Raw genomic sequence first — 22053 nt, 5'->3', positions numbered from 1 at the left:
AGGATGACACAAGATATGAGATGGTATCACAACTTGTTTTACCATCAGAGGTCAAGTGGCTTACATATCTTGTCGTGTTTTTTCAGGAGGTGGAGACAGACCAGGAGATCTCAGACTGGGAGAAATATGCGGCTGAGGAGTACGACATCCTTGTGGCTGAGGAGGCTGCCAACGAGCAGTGCAATGATGTGTAAGTCTGACTTTACATGTGGGTCTGGGAGCTACAGCTGTTTACCAGAGCCTGGATTTATCAAACTGCTCAAAGTGTAACTAGGTAAAAAATCATTCAGCTTGACTCTCGCTCACAACCTTCATGGCTGCGCTGATAGATCTTTCTTGTGTACTTCATCTACCACACAGCAGCAGCTGCTCCAGTTTGGTTTTATTTTGTATCATTTTTGGCTGCTTTAATTTCATCCCTATTTGTATATGATTAATATATTAGATTGTTGTTAATTTGGTAACATGGTAATCACTCCAGATGATGAGAAGACTTGAACAAATGAAATGCACTTTATTTTGAATGTGCTGGCAGATTGGCCAAATCTATGTATAAGTTATTCCTTTTTGCAGCACACATGATCACTTAAATTTGCTATGAGACGTTATTGCTTCATTTTTGTGTGTAGTATTCTCCAGTTACAGCAAAGTTGTACTTATGCAGCATTCCTATGTGTACTTTTTAATACAGGTCCTAATTATTGTGTCAGCTAATGTAATATTGTAATTACAACTATTTATCATGATTATGAGTGCTGCATTACTGGTATTGTATGGCTGTCAAATGTGAAAATATATAGACATTTTTATATGGCAGACCTGTCATGACAGGAAAAGTACAGCTGTAACTCATTCCATTTTTAAGAAATTGTGCTGTGCTGTCAAAAAGTGGTGATTTAGTACAAAGTTACTGTACTCTGAGAGAACAATACTTTTAAAGCTGTAGCTATTAATAAAGTAATTTATTAGTTTTCAACTATTGAATCAATCATTACTGTTCTAACTTTAACTGAATACATATAGGTTGAGGACAAAACAAGACATTAAAGAACAGCGACTGACATGTTTAACCATTTTCTGACATTTTATTTATGAAATTGATTAATCTCGAAAATTATTGACAGATTCATCGATAATGTAAATAATCATTAGTTGCAGCCCTGTTTTTGAATTAGAAGTAAGGGATGCCAAGGGCAAGATGATTTCAGTTTTCTCTCTAACAAGGTAATACACATAGCAGATCGTCAGAACTTTATGTCTCCATACTAAGACTGGGCATTTTGTGACAGTGAGTGAGTCAGTGATAGATGAGGCTGCTGACAGGTATGTTGTGTGGCTGTTTTAGGAACACCACCGACTTCTAAAGACAGGCTGCTAACCAGAGCAGGTAAGACACGCAGGGTATCAGCAGGGACTAGTGTTATCCTCCTCCTCCTCCTCTCTGGGCCAGTCCAGTCCTAAACCCACTCCTAGCTCCTACCCTCACCATACCGGTCTGAATATACTGTTACCAGCAGATCAGAAAGCACAATCGCGTGTGTACGTAGTCGTGTCCTAGAGCTGGGAGTCTGTTTTTGAACCAGACACTTTCTGTTTTTATCCTGCCTCTTTAACCATTTCTGTCTGCACCTTCATGTGTTGCTCCTTCGTCCTTTCCAGTTGCACTGGTTTGTTTAATTTGTTTTTTAGAGAACTGGTTTGACATTGTGGGGACTACTCTTATTTGTTTTCATGCCAAAAGTTGGATGAAAAGATCTCTACCACTCTCATTCCTGTGTGATAAATATGACACTGCTGCTTGCAGCCCGTAAGCTTAGCTTAGCATAAAGACTGGAAATTGGAAAACAGCTATGATCTGTCCAAAGCTAACAAAACTTGCCTACCAGAACCTCTAAAGCTCTTTTATTAAAATTGCATATCTTGTTTGTTTAAGATGTTTGAAAACGTGTATAGTGTAAACAGGACAAGTGAAGGTTTCACAGGGATAGAACTGGGTTGGCTGGGTGCAGTGACCTCCTGCAGTTGTGATGTTACCATGAGGTTCCAGACAACCAGGGGAGACTCATTTTTACACCTTATCTTTTGTTTTTTAAAATGTATCAGTAAGTTTTAGAGGTGCTGGGCTTGTGTTACCCTTGGACAAAGCAATACTAGCTTTTACCCCAATTTTCTATTGTTTTTTGCTAAGCTAAACATACCAGCTTCTGGTAGTAGTTTCATATTTACTGTACAAACTGAGTCGATTGTATTATCTGTAATTCAGAAAGAAAGCAAATAAGCAAATTTCCCAATGTTTTTATATTTATGTTATTTATCTTCCATTTCTTTCTATTGATGACACATTTCTGACTGATGTCATCCTCTGTGTGTCTGTTTAGGTATGAAAATCCTTTGAGCCCTATAGGGCAGCATATCTCCAATGAGCTGGGTCTGACAAAGAGACACTTCTTTGAGATCCCTAGTCCACATTGCAACCTGGACCTGGACGAATATGAATATGAAGATGATTTTGAATGACCCATGATCCTGCAGCATTATCCCACAAGCCTGCTGAGCGCTGTGCGCTCCCAGACCCGGAGTTCAACCAGCAGTGTTGGTAAATTAATCGCATCAAGTCAGAGCATGCAGGTTTAGGCCCAGTTCCCATCCAGCAAAACAGGACACGGTTCAATAAACAGGGAGTGAACGCAAACCCATAAGAAACTGTCAGAACACTGGTGGGGTCAGATGTTCTGTAGAAATGGACACAGTATCACACATGCAAAGTGGTTCAACACCATACTGTATTATAGCAGATGTTCTAATATTTCACTGGTCACACAGCTGACTTTATGATGTCACAAGCAGCACGTTTATACTTTTACTCCATCGCCACATGTTGACAAAGAAAAAGTTATGTTTTGCCTGAAATGCTTTGTATTAATAATGTCTGTGGCGAGTGTTGTTTAATCTGAACATCAGTGCCTGTATGACACATTCACATGAGCTGAATCACATTCTTTACACACTGGAGCTCCCTTGATCAAAAGACAGAAACCATGTTGATTTGATTCAGGTTTTGAACTAATTACCATCTGAAGTCATTGGCTAATGTTACATTCCAGTGTTCATAACTATGAGACTGTAAATTCATTAATGGTTGTTTGTTGAAATGAGAAGCTACTGCAAATGCCAAACAAGCCACCGTTGAGCCTGCTGTACACACACATGGACACAGTTCAGACTTGCACACACTGCGTATATTGTACAGGTTGTATTCATTATGACTTAGATTAAATGTATGTGTGAGATGGGGTTATAAATTATTAGAGATGAATTTATAAATAACTGTAAATATTAATTTGGTGCGTGCTGTGTTGTAAATGATTTGGGCAAGTGTTTTAGACAAATTCTTTTTTCTATGTTATAAAGTACTTAATTTGAATGTACTTTGACAGAACAAAAGGAACCAATTTAAAAAATCTTTTGCTTTTCTTTAAATTAATAATAAAGCCTTGGTTAATGGAAGAGTAAAGAAAACCGACTATGCAGTTTAATTTGATCCATCTTGTAAAAACTGGTCTTGATATGGTCAGTTTCTTCTACTCATACAGCTGCTGATTGCAAACACAAATATAGATGTTGAAAGGCGATGAAGTGCTTTGATATGTTATCGCTCTTGTAAAATGTCTTCATGAGTTACTGAAACAAGGTGTGATATGTATTTATAGAAATGAACATGATAAAAATGTGACAGCTTGGGAACATTTGCTTGTTTGGACACATTTTTATTTAAATTAATTTACAGCGATGCATAAGCAGTTTTTGGCAAACTAACCCAACTATTTCCTATAAGGAGCAATAATAAAGTGGCAGAAAGGACAGTAAAGCAAAATCCTTAATGTACTCTGAGATAATTCTACAATTTGGACCCAAGTGTGATCCGTAAGTAATATTCAAAGATGAATCATGATGCGTCATTTGGAACATTCATGTACAGTATAGACATGTATGTGGGGAAAACACCTTCAGACATAATGACACAAGTTCCTCAAATAAAAGTGGTCTGTGAATAATACAATTATTCGAAAAATAACGCTAGTATTAGTCCATTTCTTTCACTGTTAACAAATCCCATAAAAAGCCCCTGCATGTGGCCTCAATCAACTATAGTTTTCAACTGAAAATCTAAAATATAAAGCTCACTTTTTAATCAAGATGCGCTTTGATTTACTGAAACAGACTGTTTTCAGCTGCGAATAAATACCTTTGTAGTGCTCTGGTCATTATTTACAGCAGCAGGACACTGAGATTAATTCAAAGTAAACTGCAATACCAACGTTACCAATACCCATTTTCTAATACTTTCTGGAGAACTATTTAAGTTTATGAAAGTCAATACTTTTTACCCTAGGATTGCAGAGAATTATTTCAAATCTTTTTAAACTTTTCTCCTGGCACAGAGGAATAATACATTAGGCTGCAGATGTAGTAATAGAGGGCTAATTAGTGGGATCAATTTTTGTTGGTTCTAAATTCCTTATGGGATTTGTTGACAGCAAGAAAAATAAAATCACATCAACTTATCCTTTGAGAACATAATACATGAAACATAACACTTTTCAACAGGTCTGCGAAATAAAAAAGAACACTGGGATGTCTGCACATCAGAAAAGAGAAGACCCGACAAAGGAAAACGCCCCCGAAAGTTAGTGATGTCCGGTGAGGTTTTTTTCGTCCAGACAGAAGCACCAATTCTGCTCAACCTCCTAATTGCTACAGTTCGATTTCCACGGTGTCTTCGTCGGCCTCGCTGCCTGTGCTGAGGACAGACTCGCCGATGTTCAATCTTTTCGCAGGAGGTTCCACGGGGACAGAGAAAGGATCCATATCAGGTGTCTTGTCCTGATGGCTGAGGTTAGACGAGGTTACAGTACTTCACATGTGCAAGGTAAAAAAAACAATTTGCTTCATTAAAATGAATAAGAACTTTGAAATTAAAGTATTCCTGAGCCTCACCTTGGACTGAAGCTGGACCTGTGAACCTTGCTGTCTTTGGAGTCAGCAGGGTTGGATGGGCAGGGGGATTTACTTCCTAAAATGACCCCAAAAAAAGTTACACACGATGCAGCTGGTGCTTTGTGACAATGAGAACATACACATTTTGTGCTTGACTTTCTTGTTTGGTTTAGTACCTTCCAGTTTTTGTTTGGAGAAGGGAGAGCGGTTGGGCATGTGCGGCTTCCTGTCGGAGCTAACGTAGGACACTGCGTCCTCCCCTTCAGCTACAGCCAATAGGGAAGCGCGATAGTAGATGAGCGGCTGCCAGCACTCTTCCCTGAGGTTAATTATGTGCTCTGCAGTGTGCTTCTGCAGGTAGGACAACCTGCACAGACAAGAACAGACTTTTCAGAAAGCTTCGTATATTTAAAAAACCTGTTTTGAAAACCCGTATGCGGTGTGCAGCGCTTACACTGTTTTCTTGTCAGGTTTGAGCAGTTTGCTGGAGAACTCACTGAGGATGGTCAGGTAGGAGAGGTACGGCGGCGTAGGAGTGTCTGGGGTCTGACTAAACTCTTGGAACACAAACTCTATGCTGTTCCTGCACATGTTGACAGACGCGTGTTAGAAACAAAAACAAAAAAAGCACACACACAATCAAATCCAAGTAATGAGAAACGGGCCCGTGCTGACCTGTGGATCATGACGACGCACTCACGAAACTTGAAGGGGTCCCCGAAGGTGAGGGCGAACCGCCTGGCCAGCTCTTTGATGCTGGTGAAGGTCTGGACCCCTGGGTGAGCCCTGCCGCCGCTCTCCTGCTCTCGCTTCAGACGAACAAACAGCTGTGGAAAGAGAAGGAAATCACATCAGCACCTCGCAGCTACCAGAGTTTAGCGGCAGCTTATGTTTTTAGGGGGTCTGGGGAAACTGTACCTGCTGCAGGCAGAGCACCAGTGTACGAGCACTCTCGATCTTATCTGTCTGTCTGGTCCTGTACATGGTCTCCTTGATGATGTCTCCAAAGTCGTTGTAGTACTGAGGACAAATAGAATAGAAGAAGCTCCAAGCAGATATCTGTAGTATATACTGGCATTAAAGGAATAGGTTTGAAAATACTCTAATTCACTTTCTTGCTGAGAGCTAGGTGAGAAGATTGATACCACTGTGATGTCTGTATGTTAAATATGAAGCTACAGTCAGCCAGTGGTCCATTAACTGAGCTTAGCATTGAGACTGTGAACGGGGATGAACAGCTCGTCTGGCTCTGTCCAAAAGAAAACTGAATCCACCAACCAGAACCTCTGAAGCTCACTTATTGTTAATGCATTATATGTTGATTGTTAAACCCAAACGAAGAATGTGAAAACAACAGGTTCCGGTTTTAAGACGGCCATTTCTTTGTCAGCCTTGGTGACTTCCTGCAGTCTTCCCCGTCTGTAGAGTGAATTACACACAAGTGAGGAATTTAAGTTGAGAGCTTTATCATGTGGTCAGAATTTCAGAGATGCAGGAGCCGACACAGAGCCAATGGAAAGAGGCATTTAGACACTTGTTGAACACTAGCTCACAGCTAACGTCTGTAAAGTCGTTTTACTGACTGCTCAGCAGCCAATTTCACAAGGCTGAACACCCCTTTACGGTGACCTTTGGACGGTGTCAGGCTAGCTGTCTCCCCGTTTCCCGCCTTTGTGCTGAGCTAAGTGGCTGCCGGCTATAGCTCCATATTAACTGTGGATGTGTGTAACTAGTCAACTAGATAATTAGAGGGTAGCGCCTTAGCTGAGTCACATCACTCGAGGTCATTTATCAGATTACATGCAGCTTCCTCTGGAGCCACAAAAGGCTTCATACTACTTTATTCACTTATTCAGTAGTGCTCTACAAGTCCTGTAAACAGACTTTAATATGTAAAATTGGTTAAACAAACAACGGTTCCAATTGGCTTTAATGTTAATTCGGACAGTTTTAGAATTTTTTTTTTTTGAAATTAAATTGTGTGTTTACTACTGAGTTTAAACTTGTTTAAATTTCAGAGAAACAAGTCGGTTGGAACATCCCCAATATTTACTTCCAGTTCACCTTTACCTTCCTGTAGTACATGAAGACCTCAGCTGCCATGCTCATCTCCAGCACTCCGTGAACTATCAGTTTGCAGTAGGCCGCGAGCAGATTTCTCCGTTTGTGAAGGTCCTCCAGCCTCTCCACTTCAGAGTTCTCACTGACTGAGGGGGCCAGATGGAGTTGAACGGTGTGGTTGGATTGTGAGGCGGTTGAGAGCGAGGGGAAAGGGGGTGAAGCAGGACGAGTGATTAATCATGGGAAATCATATAACAGAAAGAAAAGAACAAAGCGGAGGCGGAAAAGAGTGTTTCAGTTAGTTTCGGGACAATGGCTTTAGCAGGTGGAAATCAAAGATAACATACGTCTAGAGTTATGGTTGTGACACCATGTGGCTTCAATCTTTCACGAGGCTAATAAAATAGGCTCGGAGGTGAGCCAGAGTTAATGGAATTTTCTCACGGAAAGAGATTGCCGTGATTTTATGATTTAACTCGGTGCCTTTGCCCTCCGAGTGATCTCTGATCCAGCAGCTAATAGAAAACACTGTCTTTATAACAAAACCATTACCAGGCAAATCCAATAAAACAATAGCGTTTTATTACATGTTCAAAAACCAATAATCCCGTATTGTATTCGGTTGAACATTTAAGGGATTTCCACCAGGACAGCTATTGACTTCTCCGGACGATCCCATATTTGGTTGCAATATGTCTGTGAGAGTGGAAGCTATTGTAAAGGTAATAAAAGGTTTTAGTTACAGAAGACCATGAATGGATTCATAAGTTTACCTGCAGGACTTTACGCAGAGAACACTGTGTATTACCAACATGTCAATCTTGTTTTCCTCATTTTAAAACAGACAGGAACACACCGCCGTCACCAGTTTACAAGCTGCAGCACTTTGCATAACAAAGTCGAACATCCTTTCATACAAATGAGTCGAGCCGGCTTCAGTCTGAGGATATTAACAGGGCTTCCTTTGTAATTGGGGGTCAATTGTCAGGTCAGGTTGGAAATCAGAGCCCATTTACAGTCAGCGGGCAGCTCTGCAGCGAGGTGTGAAGCCAAACGTGTGGCCGTGCATTTAATATCTGCATGTTTTCACCACGGTGAGATGGTGCACCGAATCAATGCTTCACTCAGAGGCACCGAGGGCCCCGAGGAAAGATGCTGTGCTCCGAAAGAAAGAGTGAGAGTGCCATCTACTGTGCATTAGTAGCGCAGTAGATGTGTGTGTTCACTCCCGAGTGTCCCAGTTTATAGATGGATAAAATAAATCAGCAGAATAATCAACAATGGAAATAATCATTTGTTGCAGCCCTATTTGAGGATCTTTATTTTATGCTATTTCATCCTTAGCTACATTTTGGAGGGAAATGTTGTACTTCTTACTGCACCACATTTATTTGAGAGGTATAGTTACCTGTTACTTTTTTGTAGATTGAGATTTTACATTAAAAAATGTGATAAGAAAATCCAAGAAAATGCTGTTCCCAGGCAAAAGGCACGGCTTTATTTGAATAACTGTTTGATGGCCCATCCAATTATCCAATAAAATTATAGAAAAAAATGACAATCCTGCTACAAAAGCAAAATGCTACTTATGTATTAAGAATCTAATATTAGACTCAGCCATTTTTCAAATACATAAGTACATTTTGAAGCTAATACCTTTATACATCTAAGTAGGATTTTGAATGCACTGGGGTTTTTTTTTTGCTATGGAATATTTTTACATGGTTGTTTTGTTACTTTCACTTTAGTTTTTGGAGTATTTCTTACAGCACTAGGCCTTTGTTACCTGTTATTGATACCATGTTTCTTCTCACCTCTCTGCTGTCTACTGTCAATTTGAGCAAGACTGATAAAAACAAAAGAAAGAATCCTCTAGTTAAACAAAAATGTTGTTTATGAACTAGGAGAATAGGAATTAAAAAGGTTTTTCTTAAAGTATCCTCCAGACATATAAAAATAGACAACTTTTTGCCCAGAAAAATTACCTTGTTGAAGAGAATCTACAATTATGCAAATATTTTTACTTTAATCTGAAGTTTAACTGCTGGACACAAGAGATGTCACTAGTTTTGACACAATGTTATTGATGCAATGAAGCTCAAACCTCCAAGTGAGGTAACAGTAAGCTCAATATATTTACATGGATGATAAACAAGTGGAAAAAGGCTTCATGTACACAGGCTGAGGTCTCACCGCTGCACTGGCTGTCACAGTCTGGTCCAACAAAGATGTGCACGCAAACAAAGTTCAACAGCGCCCTCTGCAGTTTCGGACTGGGAGTGTAGAGCAGTGGACCAAAGGAGGTGGGATCCCACACGTGTAGCTGGTAGGAATGAGCCGTCAGAACATCACAGATGCCCAGAAAGGCCTGATACGGACAAATAAGAGAGTTAGAAAGGCTGCAAGAAAGATTTAACAGTGCCATCGTTGATAAAACATCAGTTTCCTGTCCATCCCACCTGCTGTCGCACATCGTGGTCAGAGTGGGAGAGACAAGAATGACCCCTCTCACAGAAGAGACGCAGCTGGAGCCTCTGAGACACAGCTTTCTCCTAAAACACACACACACACACACAGATAATGGACATAGTGACTTTATGACTGTAACATCAAGGTTAAAATTGATCTGATATGTCAACTGGTGCACTGGCTGCTTGTAATCACTTAAGACTTCAAGCATATTCTTGCACCACAATCACTGTAGTGCAGTGACCACTTATCAATCAATAATGCAGCAAAATTAATCAGAAAAGATGCATTTATGCAGCAGCGGAGTCCTGCAGCAGCAGCAGCCCCTTCTCCAAAATGCACCAGTGAGTATTATGTAAAACAAAAGCCTCAACAGTTTCAGGTCTTCACAGGCATGAAACCTCTGTAGCACAAACAAAACTGTCTTTTGAAGGCATTAAAAACTTTTATTTTGTCCTTTTTTATATATCTATTGTACATGGTATTGCATTTCATAATCAAGCCACTTAAGAGGATACAAAGGAATGTCTTCAATTTTCACATGAAATTTTGTTGTGACTGATGCTTTGCCCACTGATGGTGCAAACAAAAACATAATATATGAACTCTGATGCATTTAAATACACACATTTATACTGTATATTCCCAAAATGTAATACTATGTTGGGCACTTTCTCTCAATTTGGCTGTTCCTAGAAATTTCCTACTGTCTTATTTTTAAGTATTGATACCACTTGATACTAGGTGAAAGCATCAGCGGCCATAACTCACTCTGGAGGTGAGAGTTTCACTACTTGTGTTGAGGGACCAGAGCATGGAGTAACACAGACACTGCAGCACTTCAGACAGCACCTTCGGACAAAACAAAAAATGGAGACGAGAGAAAAGACTAAGGCACTGGATAAACGAGTTCGATCAACAAACTTGATCTGAAGACAAAAAGATTTTCAGTGTTGGTACCTCAGGCAGTGCTCCTCCCTTGCTGCTTTCCACTGACAGGAGAGGAGACAACAGTGTAAACAGGTTCCAGCCAGAGAGGTCATGACAGCTAACAAAAGATGAAGAGAAATATACATACAACCAATAAATATACATCACAGGCAGAATACTGTGGGCACAAACTTCATTCTAACGATTCTCACTTGTGGAAAGCTCTGAGTTTCTTCAGTGTAGCTAGAATTTCTCCAGTTTTCTCCTCGTCAGAAGACAAACTGTCACCCTGCAACAGAAAAACAGGAAATAATAAGTCATCTTGTCAGGTAAAGCTCTTTGTTAATTGCATACAAGGATGTTTGGCACACCTCCAAATACTTGAGGCTTGTGCGCTCTTAGTATAAAGCTGTGGTGACTGTGGTGGAAGAAGTATTCTGGCTCTTTACTTAAGTACAAGTACTGATGCCTAACTGTGAAAATACTCCACTACAAGTTCTGAATTCAAAACATTACATTAAAGCAACATTATGTAGAAATTAGCATGTAATTTGTAATTCGACAAAACTCATTACGTCATAACAATGTTATGTCTTCTGTATGTAAAAACTGCATGTGTTATGGTTTGACTTTTTGGTTTAGTTACTTCATGTTTTATTTTGAAGTTCTCTTAACCTGTTTTGCTTGTTACTCCCTTCCTTTGTCCCTTTTCTGGCCCTTTTTTCTGTTCACTTAGTCCCTGTCTAATTAAGCTTGTGTTTTTCTCTTACGGTACATTAGGACCAAATCTGGCAGTGCGGCGAAAAGCCTCAGGTTTGTGCGGCAGTGTGGGAGTGTCACTCCATGGTCCGTGTGTGACGTGCTGGGAACCCCCACTGATCAGTCTGCCAAAAGGCGAAGCTGCTATGTTGTTATGCTACTAGCATGATGCTCCTACCTGTGACTGTTTGTCCACATCAACGGATTAAAAATAACAGTAAACAACCAGGATGTGAGGCAGCTCATTACTGTGTGTTTTAAACTGTGGCACAAGACCAGATTGAGTGATCGCAAGTATAACATATTATACAAAGAAATGTCTGCTGTGTTCCCTATGTAGCAATTAGCCATGCTAAATAACATTCCTCACTACTGAACTGTTCTACTCTGCCTCTGATCTCCAGTCATGTCTCTGCCAGAGTATGTCAGGCATGCCTGTCCTACAGTGATCGTTGGCATACACGGATGTGTTTTAACTGGTTCGCGATGCCAAACTGAGTAAATACACATGACTCATCATGTAACAATCCACTGTGGTTTCGGTCATTTTCTGCTAGTCTGATTGCCAGTTTATGTGTCTGGCCACCGTAATGTGACGTCGGGCTGCATTTCTCCAAAGGTTTAGTCAGTCTCAACTTTTTTGCTGCAGTCGGCTCAGTTTTTTTGGGTAACCCACTGAAGCCAACACCACCTGTTTACGCAGTGCTTCTTTAGTGTGTACTCGATTTAGTTTTTGTATTTGAGTTGTCCTGTCTGTGCCTTGTGTTTTTTGCCACATGCCTTTTTGTTTCTTTTTTTTTGTTGTTTTGAAATTCTTAGAGATATACTGATGATATCGTTATCGTGTATTTGTTTGGCCACAATAATTGTGCACTGAAAATCTGATGTCATGACAGCCCGAGTAAACAGTATGCAGTAAGATGGTTACAATCAGCATTGTGCTATTAGGCTATTTAAGATGTTTTTGGATTAATATTATTGCTAAATTCGTGTGTATTCGTGTTTTAATGCAGTACATCTTTAAGTTTGAGCTACTTTTAACCACTGTGTATTCTGTTAGGTAGTTTAATATATGACAATGCATCATATTCTATTATCATATATTTCAAGTGTCCCTGTTGTACAAAGTGGATTTTGAACTTGAAGTACTGTACTTGAGTAAATGTACTTTGTTACATTGCACCACTGAAAGTAATGTCTCCTCATGATCCCTCTTCAGAGTGACTTTTTTTTTCATTGATTTAATTCAAATGGATTTTTGAGGTTGAAAAGGTACAATTATGCTACGTTTTCAACAAAAAATCAGCCAACAATCAAGAAAAGTCTGAAAATGTGCATTACTTTTTGTAGCAGAGGTATTCTTAAAAGTTCCTTGGGACCCCTGAGATGTATACAGACATTGAAACAGTGCCCCTCACCTTGAGTGAGTCCCCCAGCAGTGCTGTCAGATGGTCTACCCAGCGCTGGACCAGAGAGTCTCTAGCAGCCCGGGCTGTGGAGCAGCCAGCCGTCTCCTCCCCACACAGACTGAGGTAGGTGCGGGCTGCAGCCTCCAGGACAGCAGGGTCTGAGTGGAGCTCCAAAACAGCTCCAATCTCTGCCATCAGGCTGGACACTGCCTGAGGAGGAGGAGTAACAATGCACACTGACTTAAATGCATGGACAACTTAGTGACAAATCGCAGAGCTAATAAGACAAATAAAAACAATATACACAAAAATAGCTGATTGAGCCGTTAGCAGATGACACAATTAAATCATTTAAGGTGATTCATCCTTTTATGTAAATGATTCATTGAAAATACCAGAACTGTACCTTTGTTTTAGTAATAAACCTATAGTTAACTATTCAATTTAACTAATAATATAATAGTGTCTCAGTAATCATTTCTTAAAATAGTTTCATTTCATAGCTCCAATACTTTGGTCAAACACTCTAGTGTTAATTGCATGGTTTAAAAAAATATTCAACATGAAGCAACAGTGTCACCCCATTCATTTTTCATGAACTTCTTCCGGATGTTGTTTGTGCACACTGAAAGGCTGGAATGCAGACCTGTGTGTTTTCAGCCTCGGGACACTCGGGGAGGAAGTGCTGAGGAATCTTCATCAGTGAGGAAACAATGTCACAGCTGCTTGAGAACTGCACAAACAAAATCATTAAAGAACAGACATTATCATAATGCAATGCTCAGAATCTAACTGTGCAGCACAGAGTTCTGAATGTTCTTCATACAGAATCAGACTGGCTCATACATGGACCCTTATGTGTGAAATAAATACCTTGGTCAATAGCTTAGGAAGCACCGTGAGGAGATGTTCAGTGAGCTTAGCACTGTCATCAACCAGAATCTTCTTTTCCCTGGCACTCATCACCTAAACATCAAGACACAAAGACTAATTTCTTGATTTCTTAAATTATAATCCAATATGTCCTTACTTCTATCACATCAGACTTAAAGTGATGCTGGAGTCAGAAAACATGTCCCACTGACCTTCTTTGCTCCGCTCCTTCCTGCCAGAGCCGGCCCCTCTGAGGCCTGACGCACGGACGCTACCAGGACCTCCACAAGTACAGCCTGTTCTGCCTGAGTGAGACCTGCACACACAGTCATACACACACATACAGATAATGACCGCAACGGACTTAATGCATATCAAATAATCTCCCTATCTGACAGGATACAATGAAGTGTTTGAATAACAATATTTAGTAATTGAATTTTATGGCGGAAATGTACTTTACTGCAAATGAAGGATATAAGGCTGTCAGAAGTAGAGATGAACCCACTTAATGAGAAGAAGATAATGTATACTCAGACATGCTTTAAATAAAAATTTGAATCAAATAAAGTAAAAAAAAACTATATCTTATTGTAGAAATGAAAAAGATAGACCAGTGTCTATATTTCTTTATTTCAAATAAGCTAAAATTAAAAAAAACACACACACAATTAGTACTTAAAATGTGGTACTGTTTTAGCTAACAGATGCTCTTAAATTTGCATGGGAACAAAACCAGCACAACATTTTTAAAAAATATGTATTATCTTAGTGAATAAGTCTACTCGTCATTATAAAGGGTGATAAATGGTGGCTTGTTGAGGTGTTTTACATTTCTGGGAATCACAAATATAATCAAAAATATGCTTCAGTCATAAATACGCACTAGATTTAATGAAATCCTTCTGGATGACCATATTTATCCATAATCATGGGATCCGGGGCAACATAGGCAGAGGCCCCGGCTAAAATCTGATTGGCCCCTGACCTGCTCCTGTTAGTTTCATAGCACTTCATTGGCTGAATGTTCAAAGATCTTCAAATATCAACATCAGTTCAGCTGATTTTAGCTGTGAACTGGTCCAGTACCAGAGAACCTGGAAAGGACCCATCTACCTGTATGATCTTTACCTCCTAACAATAGTCTCACTAACCAGTGAGTTAGCTAATGTTTGACTGACCACTTACCTGCTTTCTCTGAGCATTAAGCTGTCTAAAATTGCTGAATTACTACTTTCTTCAACTAAGAGTTAATGTGAACTAGCTGTTTCTTACCGGTAAAGAAGGTGGAAGGTAATGTTGTATATACACTGTGTTCTGTATAGGCTCCGGTCAGGCTAACAAATACGTCAGCATGTACCTAGAGCTTAGGATCTTAAGGACTAGGAGGGACTTGTACTTGTCCTCCACAGTAAATAACACAGTAAGTAATATAAGTTATCTGGACACTGAATTCATTTTTTGTCTTTTTAAAGACAAAACTACGCTAAGATGATTTGTTGTTTGCAACGTTCCGTGGTTAATTACATGCCTAAAATATCAACAGGATATAAAAACTGAAGTGTCTCATACTCTTTGAAAGTGTTTCAAACAAAACATAAATATGTGTATTTTTGAAAGTAAGTTATGGTGTTCTACAGTTATAAATATAAGATACTTGATCACATCTGCCTGCTCCACCACAAATACACAAGCATGCACACGTCACAGTTACCTGGGCTTTGTGAGGAAGGGTCCTGCAGCAGCACAGATGTGAGTGTGGGCCAGTCCTTCAGCAGGGCTCCACCACAGTCCCACAGACTGTCCACAAGGTACACCACATGCTTGTGCAGCTGAAAGTGTAATAACGCAGACAAGGCGTATTAGCTCGTGTCTGCGCCATGGAAGACAACTCACAGCATCATCATCTCAATATAAAGTCAGTCCAAGTCATTTTCTCAGCTAAAACAAGGGCCTTGAATGAAAAAAATGTGTTTTCACCTCAGACTCCTGGTAGAACTGCAGCAGAGCCTTCAACTTGATAAATGTTTGTTGTTTGTGTGCCTCCTCCTCATTCATTTCATCCTGAGTATCAGATGCAGGGGCTACAGTGTTGAGAAGCCTGACCAACAATATCCATGCAAACACTAATTAACTGTGTGTTTTTGTTGGCTTGTTTGTGTCATTCAAATGATGGAGGTCAGCATACCTTGAGTAGAGCAGCTCCCCTGCTGTGGCCGCTAGAGGGCGCTGTGAGGAGTAAACGAACTGGAGGAGCTGCTTGTAGTCCTCCGGACTGAGCACATCATCAGAGGTTCTGAGGAGTTAGAAGTAGTTCAACGCAAAGAAACATAGAAGGATTACAAGGGTGAGTGGAAAATGATAAGCACAACGTAAGAGTGACAATAAGACAGGCTCGTGACTCACCTGGAGATGAGAACCAGTAGCTTCATGGTCTGTACTGCCACTTCATTGTCCTTATCCAGGGTCATGGAGATCATCCTGTCCTGGAGCACAAACAGTAAACATGTATGAGTCCACACTAATTCGTACATGTCCATCTTAACATGCATTACTTGAATTCTAAACAGTAACACTGAATCAACACTCTGGAGTATGAAAAGGATGTTTGAAGTATCATTCATTATGACAGAAAAACAGCCTTCTCACCCAATTCTGCATCTCTACAGAGCTTTTAACCCTTTTTCAGCTGCTTGTTTAGATTTTACAACCGCATGTGTATTGTTTGGTCCAGTCTTATAACCCTCATCAACCTAACTTCCAATCGGAAAAATTAAATAAATATAGATATATAAGATACTAATCACGTAGTAAACTTACAGGAAGTCAAACATTTAGTAGGCAAAGGGATTCCAGAATTGTTGGAGACCAAACAAAGTTAAAAGAGAGTAAATACTGGACTTCAATTTGCCACATGGCCAGAAACATGAATCCAGATGTGCTACCACTGTTCTGTGTCTGATAATTGTGTAGAGAGGACATTTTGATAACTTCATGAACCGCTGATATTTGATGGTTGTGAACCTGTGCGCTTGTTTTGATGTCTTTCTACCCCTTAGTGGCCATAGTCCATTAGTGCAGCTTTAAGCAGAAGAGTTTACCTTAAAGCGACTGGTGAACAGGTCCATTTTAGGGAGGAGCAGAGGATCTCCATACAAACCCTGTAGGCCTAACACACACTTGAGACGCACATCTGGTATCTGAAAAGTCAGCGCAGAGACAATGCCGAGTGTGTACAGCACCTACCAGTTATTTTTTCTGTCACATTATGCGCGTATGCTGACGTTTACCTTGTCGTGCATCATCCAGCCCATGTATTTGAGGTAGCTGTCATTGAGGAATGCAGAACTGTAGCGCTTCATCCACAAACCCAACTCCTCCATGCAGATGGAGCGGATTTCTGGAAGCACATCGCTGCGCAGGCACACGCAAAATCCCTAAATTAGCTCACACTCTGATGCACGCTGAAAGCTGTGCCGAAACAATGTCGGAATACCAACCGATATCTTTTCAGAAAAACTCCTTTGAAGACGATGTCCATCATGCTCTCTATCTCCGCCCTCTTCTCCTGCAGCTTAAAGAACACATGGAAACGAGTTGGACATGACTTCACACTGACTTCCTCTCTGCACAGCCAAAGTGACACTGTTCTCACCTCTGTGATCGTCTTCTGTATTCTCTCCAGTTGCAGTGTGCTCCTCTGTCTCATCGTCTTTGACTTCTGCACCTCGCACAGTTTCTGACTGTTTTCAATGCTGACGCTCAGGCTCAGGGCCACACCAACCAGGGAGCTCAGCAACTTCACCGCTTAACAGATCAATACCAAAGTTGAGTTAGTTATTGAATGTGTTTATGTATCCGCATTTGTGTGTGTTTAATATTCCTCACCTGCGAGACTGCAGGTGTGTCTGAAGGCCCGTATGTAAGAGTTGGACAGCTCGGTGAGCAGTGAAATGAGGGTGTTCATCAGATAACTGTCAAATATGACACTGTGCTGACACTGGGCCACCAGCACTGACACAAAGTCACAGAACTCGGAGTGAAACCAGCGGCCGTATGGTCCAGATTGTATCAGAGGATACTCCACACTATCCTACAGCGGAGAGAGAGGGAAAGAACTGACTTTGAAGGGCAGCAATGACTCATATGCAGGCACAATTATCTGGCATCTTCCCTTCCCTGATGTGAAGGATTATGATGGGACAGGACATGACTCAATCACTCAGAACAAGGAGTTTAAACCAATTAGATAAAGGTCATGGGAGAATTTCTCTCCATATGCAGTACGGAAGAGGGAGGGGACACTATAGTCCTTGAGTGGTACCACGTACAAAAAAAGAAACAAACAGGTATCACAGATTGTGAAAGACATTAGTGGTGTATATTTTAACACAGTAAGCTCATGGTGCAGTTGTGCTTATCAGATATAGTCCAGTGTCAGATGTAATGATGCGTGTTTTATCTATTAGCACTACCCCCAACTGCTCCGGTGGAGATGCTCAATAATTCAGACTGTGAACAGTCTCCTGGTGTGAATGAGAGTTACTGAGACACATACGCAGCCCGTCCTCATCAGAAAAATTGTCTGACAGCCAGCTCATTCACTTGGTTTAATATGAGGGTATGTTGCCTGTACGGTTTGTAAAAAAGGTTTTACCTGCAAAACAGGATTCGTGCTCTGTGAACCTACCATGGATAAATAAAGGTACAGAAATGCCAGGTTGAACACGTCAAAGCTGCATCCGATGCTACTCTCATTTGCTCTCTATATGTACTTTTTGTCAAATTCCTGTCACTGAGGGTCTGAAATCAAAGTACAATATGTATGCACCTTAAAGCAAACCCCCAAAAATCCACCAATGAATGAGAAATGCAGTGTCCGACACACTGCACTGACCTTAGGTAAATATGAATGAAAACTGTCCTATATCTCAACTCACTATTAAGATTCTTACTTGAATAAGTGAATAAGGGAGTGAGCTATCAAAACAACATCATAATAGATACATCTAAATACTGGCATGTTGATTTTCTGAATCACGGACCATAACGGTGACTAAACAATTACTGAGACCCTCTCATACAAGAAGGTATAAGACGTAAAACTACTGACTGTATCCATGGGCCACGTGACTGTGAGGATCCAAGGAAAGGCGAGAAACTTCTTATACTGCAGACCGGCGACCTGAAACACAGCACGTCACACAGATTCAGTTCAAAGCGTTGAAAGCAGACGTAACAGTGACTGACACAGGAAGAAACCTGTGAAGTGAAGACCTCTTACCTCATCCATCTCCTCCACCATCTTACTCATGACGTCCCTGTCCTCTTTGCTCTGGCACATCTCTGCCGTGACCACACCTGCGACAGACACAGACACAGAAACATTGACCTGACGTATGTGTGTGTGTGTGTGTGTGTGTGTGTGTGTGTGTGTGTGTGTGTGTGTGTGTGTGTGTGTGTGTTTAGTATCTGATACCTTTGCACCCAGAGCACTGGATGAAGAAGCTGATGAGGTCGAGGAGAGAAGAGTCTCTGTCCCTCACATAAGCCTCGATCCAATCGTCAATCACCACCTAACCCAGACGATAAAGGCTTTTTTCAGTTTGTACATTCAGGTGTTCAGGATATGGGTTTCTTTTTTAATTTTGCTAATGTTGATTACATGTAGCTGCTCGTTAGCTGAACATATCCTGAGTATAACTGGAATATCATTGTGCATGTAAACCTACCAACAGGAGGATAAAGCACTACGCTTTCATGATATATCAAAGGTGAACAAATGTTTTCTGTACATGTTACTCGCATTACTGACAAAACTAAAAACCCAGATCAGTGTAATTTGATCAGATTACATATATAAGACAACCTAGAGTTAAAACAAATACACGGATCAGCCACAACATTAAAACCCACCAACTTAATATTTTGCAGGTTACCCTTGTGCACCCAAAAACAACCCTGACATGTAAAGGCGTGGTCACAAGACCTCTGGGGGTGTCCTGTGGTGTCTGGCATCCAGACGTTTCTAGTAGATCCTTTGGGTCCTGTATATTGGGGGTTGGGGACTTGTTCTAGAAATTCAGAGGCCTGGTCAACACCTTGCGCTCTTTGCTCTAATCCTCTTCCTGAGCAAGTTTTGTGGTGTGTCAGGTCGCCTCTTCCTGCTGGGAGGGCAACTGCCACTGGGGAGTGCTGTTGCCATGACGGGGTGTACTTGGTCTGCAATGGCGTTTGGATGGGTGGTGTGTGTCAAAGAGCCAGAACATTGCATTGTAACGAGATGCTCAATGTTTTTCACGTCACCTGTCAGTGGTGTTGTGGCTGATCAGTGTACATAACAGTTTGAGTTTGACTAATCTTTACCTGCATCGCACTCCTGCCCATGGTGATCACCTCGAACAGGGTGACAGCCTCCACATGCCTCTTTTTGCGGGGGCTGCCTCCTGCTCTCCTCACACCGCTGCGGCCGGCTTTGGCACGTTTTTGTTTGACATTCTCCGAGCCCTTGTGTGCTCTCTTTCTTCGTCTCTGTGGGTTATCAAAACGTGACAGGTGGGACGGTACAGATCAGTCCATGGAGCGATGCACTTTTATTTCATGAAAAAGTCATTTACATGCATATAGGTGATCTAGCATGGCATCTCAACCATGTCCTGAAGTCAGCAGGTGGAATAGTTGGTTGTGAATGCTTCCAGCATGAATAATGATATTATTCAATAAAATAATAATTCATTATACTGTCTCTAATAAAATAAGTGTTTTGTTCTGCACTTCTATCCACTTGTTACATAAAGGTAGTTGGTTTATGACCTATTTTCTTCATATGTTGATGGTTTCATTGCTTTGTTTAGTTTGGTATTGTTTTATATTTGGTTGGTGTCTTTATTTTTTTGCCTACAGCTGTAATTTGTTTGCTAGTTTGTTTGCTGGATTTTTGAAAGTGCCTCACTGGTTGTGTGCACAACATACCAACTACGGCTGTGCTGACTGATATTTGTTCGTTCATAAAAGACAGAAATGATTCACATATGAATGAGTTTACTCCAGTGGACTGAATCCTAAACAGGACTCATACAAATGTATGAGTGGCAAACTCTGTCTTGGCATCCAAGTACCTTGACTATAAATGCGCAAATTTTAGAGAGTAACTAAGGTGCCAGACACTTCACTCCTCCACCAGAGTGCCAACAGACTGACTAACTTTTCATTGACATTTAGTCAAATAGTTTTCAACACATGATTTAATGATTAAAGAATTAGCTTTAGCAATTAGAGAATTTTACAATATTAAAAAATATGAAAGTGTCCAGGGGTGCAACTAACCAGAGATTAATCTGCCAAATATTTTCTCAGTGACCCAAAGAAGTGTCTTTGCAGGGAAAATGGTGATAAAAGCTCATTAAAATTTCAAAAGGTGTTTGATTTTAACAGTCCCAATCATATCCATTTTACTACCTCCCAATTGTTTTGATTTTTTTGCTGGAAAAAAGACTGAAATTATCAAAAGCTTTTGTTTAATAGAAAAAAAACCCATCTGATTAGCTGATCGCCTAATCAATTGATCAGCTGATAATCTAATCTATCAATTGTGGTTATAAAGTATAAAGTTTAACCAACATGGTCGGTTACTGTTCCTGGACGACACCCTGAGTACTAAATCCAAAAGAAGAAGCACCCACCACACTCTTTTGTCTGTTCTCATTCCCTGACTCGTCCTCTGAATGATTGACAGCCCCCGAGGAGTTTGCCTCATCCTGAGAGTTCTCACTGGGAAGTCAAAAACACGGAATTAGATTACATGAAGAGAAAATGAAAGTGGTACTCTAGATTCAACACTCTTACTTCTGCTCTGAGGGCCTGGATGCAGCTGTAGCTGTGGGCTCTGGTATCATCTCCTCCTCAGACCTTTACAACACAGGTTCAGGTGTGTGACTCTGCATCTGGAAATGAAGCATGAAGGTAAAAACAGAGCTAATATCTGAAAGCCTGTGAAGCCAGAATTATATGTACTCTATACTGGACATGTAGCAATAGAAGATTGCCATAATCATGAATGTATAGCCAACAGAGACCCTATCTGCAGTGAGAGGGGACATGTACATGTTTAAATGCTCGCCTCCTCCACAGGTAGGAGCTGGGAGGGACGTAAAGGGTTGCTCAAGGACACTTTGGCAGAGTAGAGACAGAGAAACGCAACAGTGCCATCTCTGGACTATGTTAGCGAGCACGCATTATTTAAAACTAAAACTAAAACAAACAAAAAAAAAACCCCAACGCAGTATCAGTAATATGTCCCTGAAGTAGTCCTGCGGTGTGCACAGTAAAACAAAGATTAAAACTGACTGACAGCCAAACGGGAGGCTCAATTGCTCATAAACTTTTCAAACTTACCCTCTTCACACGTATTCATCCTTCCTTTGTGTCCACTGGTGTGTAGCATTTCATGCGAAGGCTGTGAAATTACTCAAATTACAAACATCTCAATGAATATCCTGCTTCTTTTTCCCACAGCTCTCACAGTCAAGCTGCCGGACAGCCTAACTCGTACTGA

General features: G+C 40.7%; 2 protein-coding genes across 10 annotated transcripts in view; one reads left to right on the top strand and one right to left on the bottom strand.

Annotated features, from left to right (window-relative positions):
- The window catches only part of ppp2r3b (protein phosphatase 2, regulatory subunit B'', beta), a 24319-nt gene extending 20573 nt beyond the window's left edge, over positions 1-3746 (top strand). For 4 of the 5 annotated variants that reach the window (XM_030427804.1, XM_030427805.1, XM_030427803.1 and 1 more), the window contains exons 13-14: positions 87-190; positions 2379-3746. In XM_030427804.1, the coding sequence (XP_030283664.1) occupies positions 87-190; positions 2379-2517 (243 nt within the window). In that variant the 3' untranslated portion in view covers positions 2518-3746. Of the gene's footprint in view, positions 1-86; positions 191-1345; positions 1388-2378 lie in introns of all 5 variants that reach the window. The other variant, XM_030427806.1, reaches the window with a different exon arrangement.
- LOC115587801 (cohesin subunit SA-2) lies at positions 3747-22053 on the bottom strand. 5 transcript variants are annotated; one of them, XM_030427799.1, is made up of 32 exons: positions 21894-22052; positions 21345-21442; positions 21182-21269; positions 19866-20030; positions 18979-19075; positions 18784-18860; positions 18613-18684; positions 17388-17592; positions 17155-17306; positions 17000-17073; positions 16790-16913; positions 16601-16699; positions 15906-15985; positions 15688-15795; positions 15480-15600; positions 15214-15331; positions 13712-13815; positions 13500-13592; positions 13273-13359; positions 12636-12836; positions 10671-10747; positions 10489-10576; positions 10300-10380; positions 9519-9611; positions 9253-9427; positions 7063-7205; positions 5917-6018; positions 5674-5825; positions 5453-5581; positions 5175-5365; positions 4999-5074; positions 3747-4891 (listed from the first exon to the last, which is right to left on the bottom strand). In XM_030427799.1, the coding sequence occupies exons 2-32, from the start codon at positions 21392-21394 to the stop codon at positions 4756-4758; spliced, it is 3558 nt and encodes a 1185-aa protein (XP_030283659.1). In that variant the 5' UTR covers positions 21395-21442; positions 21894-22052; the 3' UTR covers positions 3747-4755. The 5 variants fall into 5 exon arrangements, 4 of the variants coding, with proteins under 4 accessions (XP_030283659.1, XP_030283660.1, XP_030283661.1 ...); XM_030427800.1 differs by having other exon boundaries at positions 7069-7205; XM_030427801.1 differs by having other exon boundaries at positions 17000-17067.

This window comes from Sparus aurata, chromosome 9 (assembly GCF_900880675.1).
Source record: "Sparus aurata chromosome 9, fSpaAur1.1, whole genome shotgun sequence".
Classification (NCBI taxonomy): domain Eukaryota; kingdom Metazoa; phylum Chordata; class Actinopteri; order Spariformes; family Sparidae; genus Sparus; species Sparus aurata.
Note: the sequence above shows the minus strand (reverse complement) of the source record. Positions and strands in the feature narration are given on the sequence as shown.

What these genes read in the sequence shown, in the direction of transcription:
- LOC115587801 (XM_030427799.1), bottom strand. Translation starts at nt 21,394, where the DNA reads ATGATACCAGAGCCCACAGCTACAGCTGCATCCAGGCCCTCAGAGCAG. An exon ending in TCCAGGCCCTCAGAGCAGAA is followed by an intron (nt 21,270 to 21,344) that starts GTAAGAGTGTTG and finishes TTGACTTCCCAG; the next exon opens with TGAGAACTCTCAGGATGAGG. An exon ending in CCCTTCCTCACAAAGCCCAG is followed by an intron (nt 13,816 to 15,213) that starts GTAACTGTGACG and finishes CTGTGTGTGCAG; the next exon opens with GTCTCACTCAGGCAGAACAG.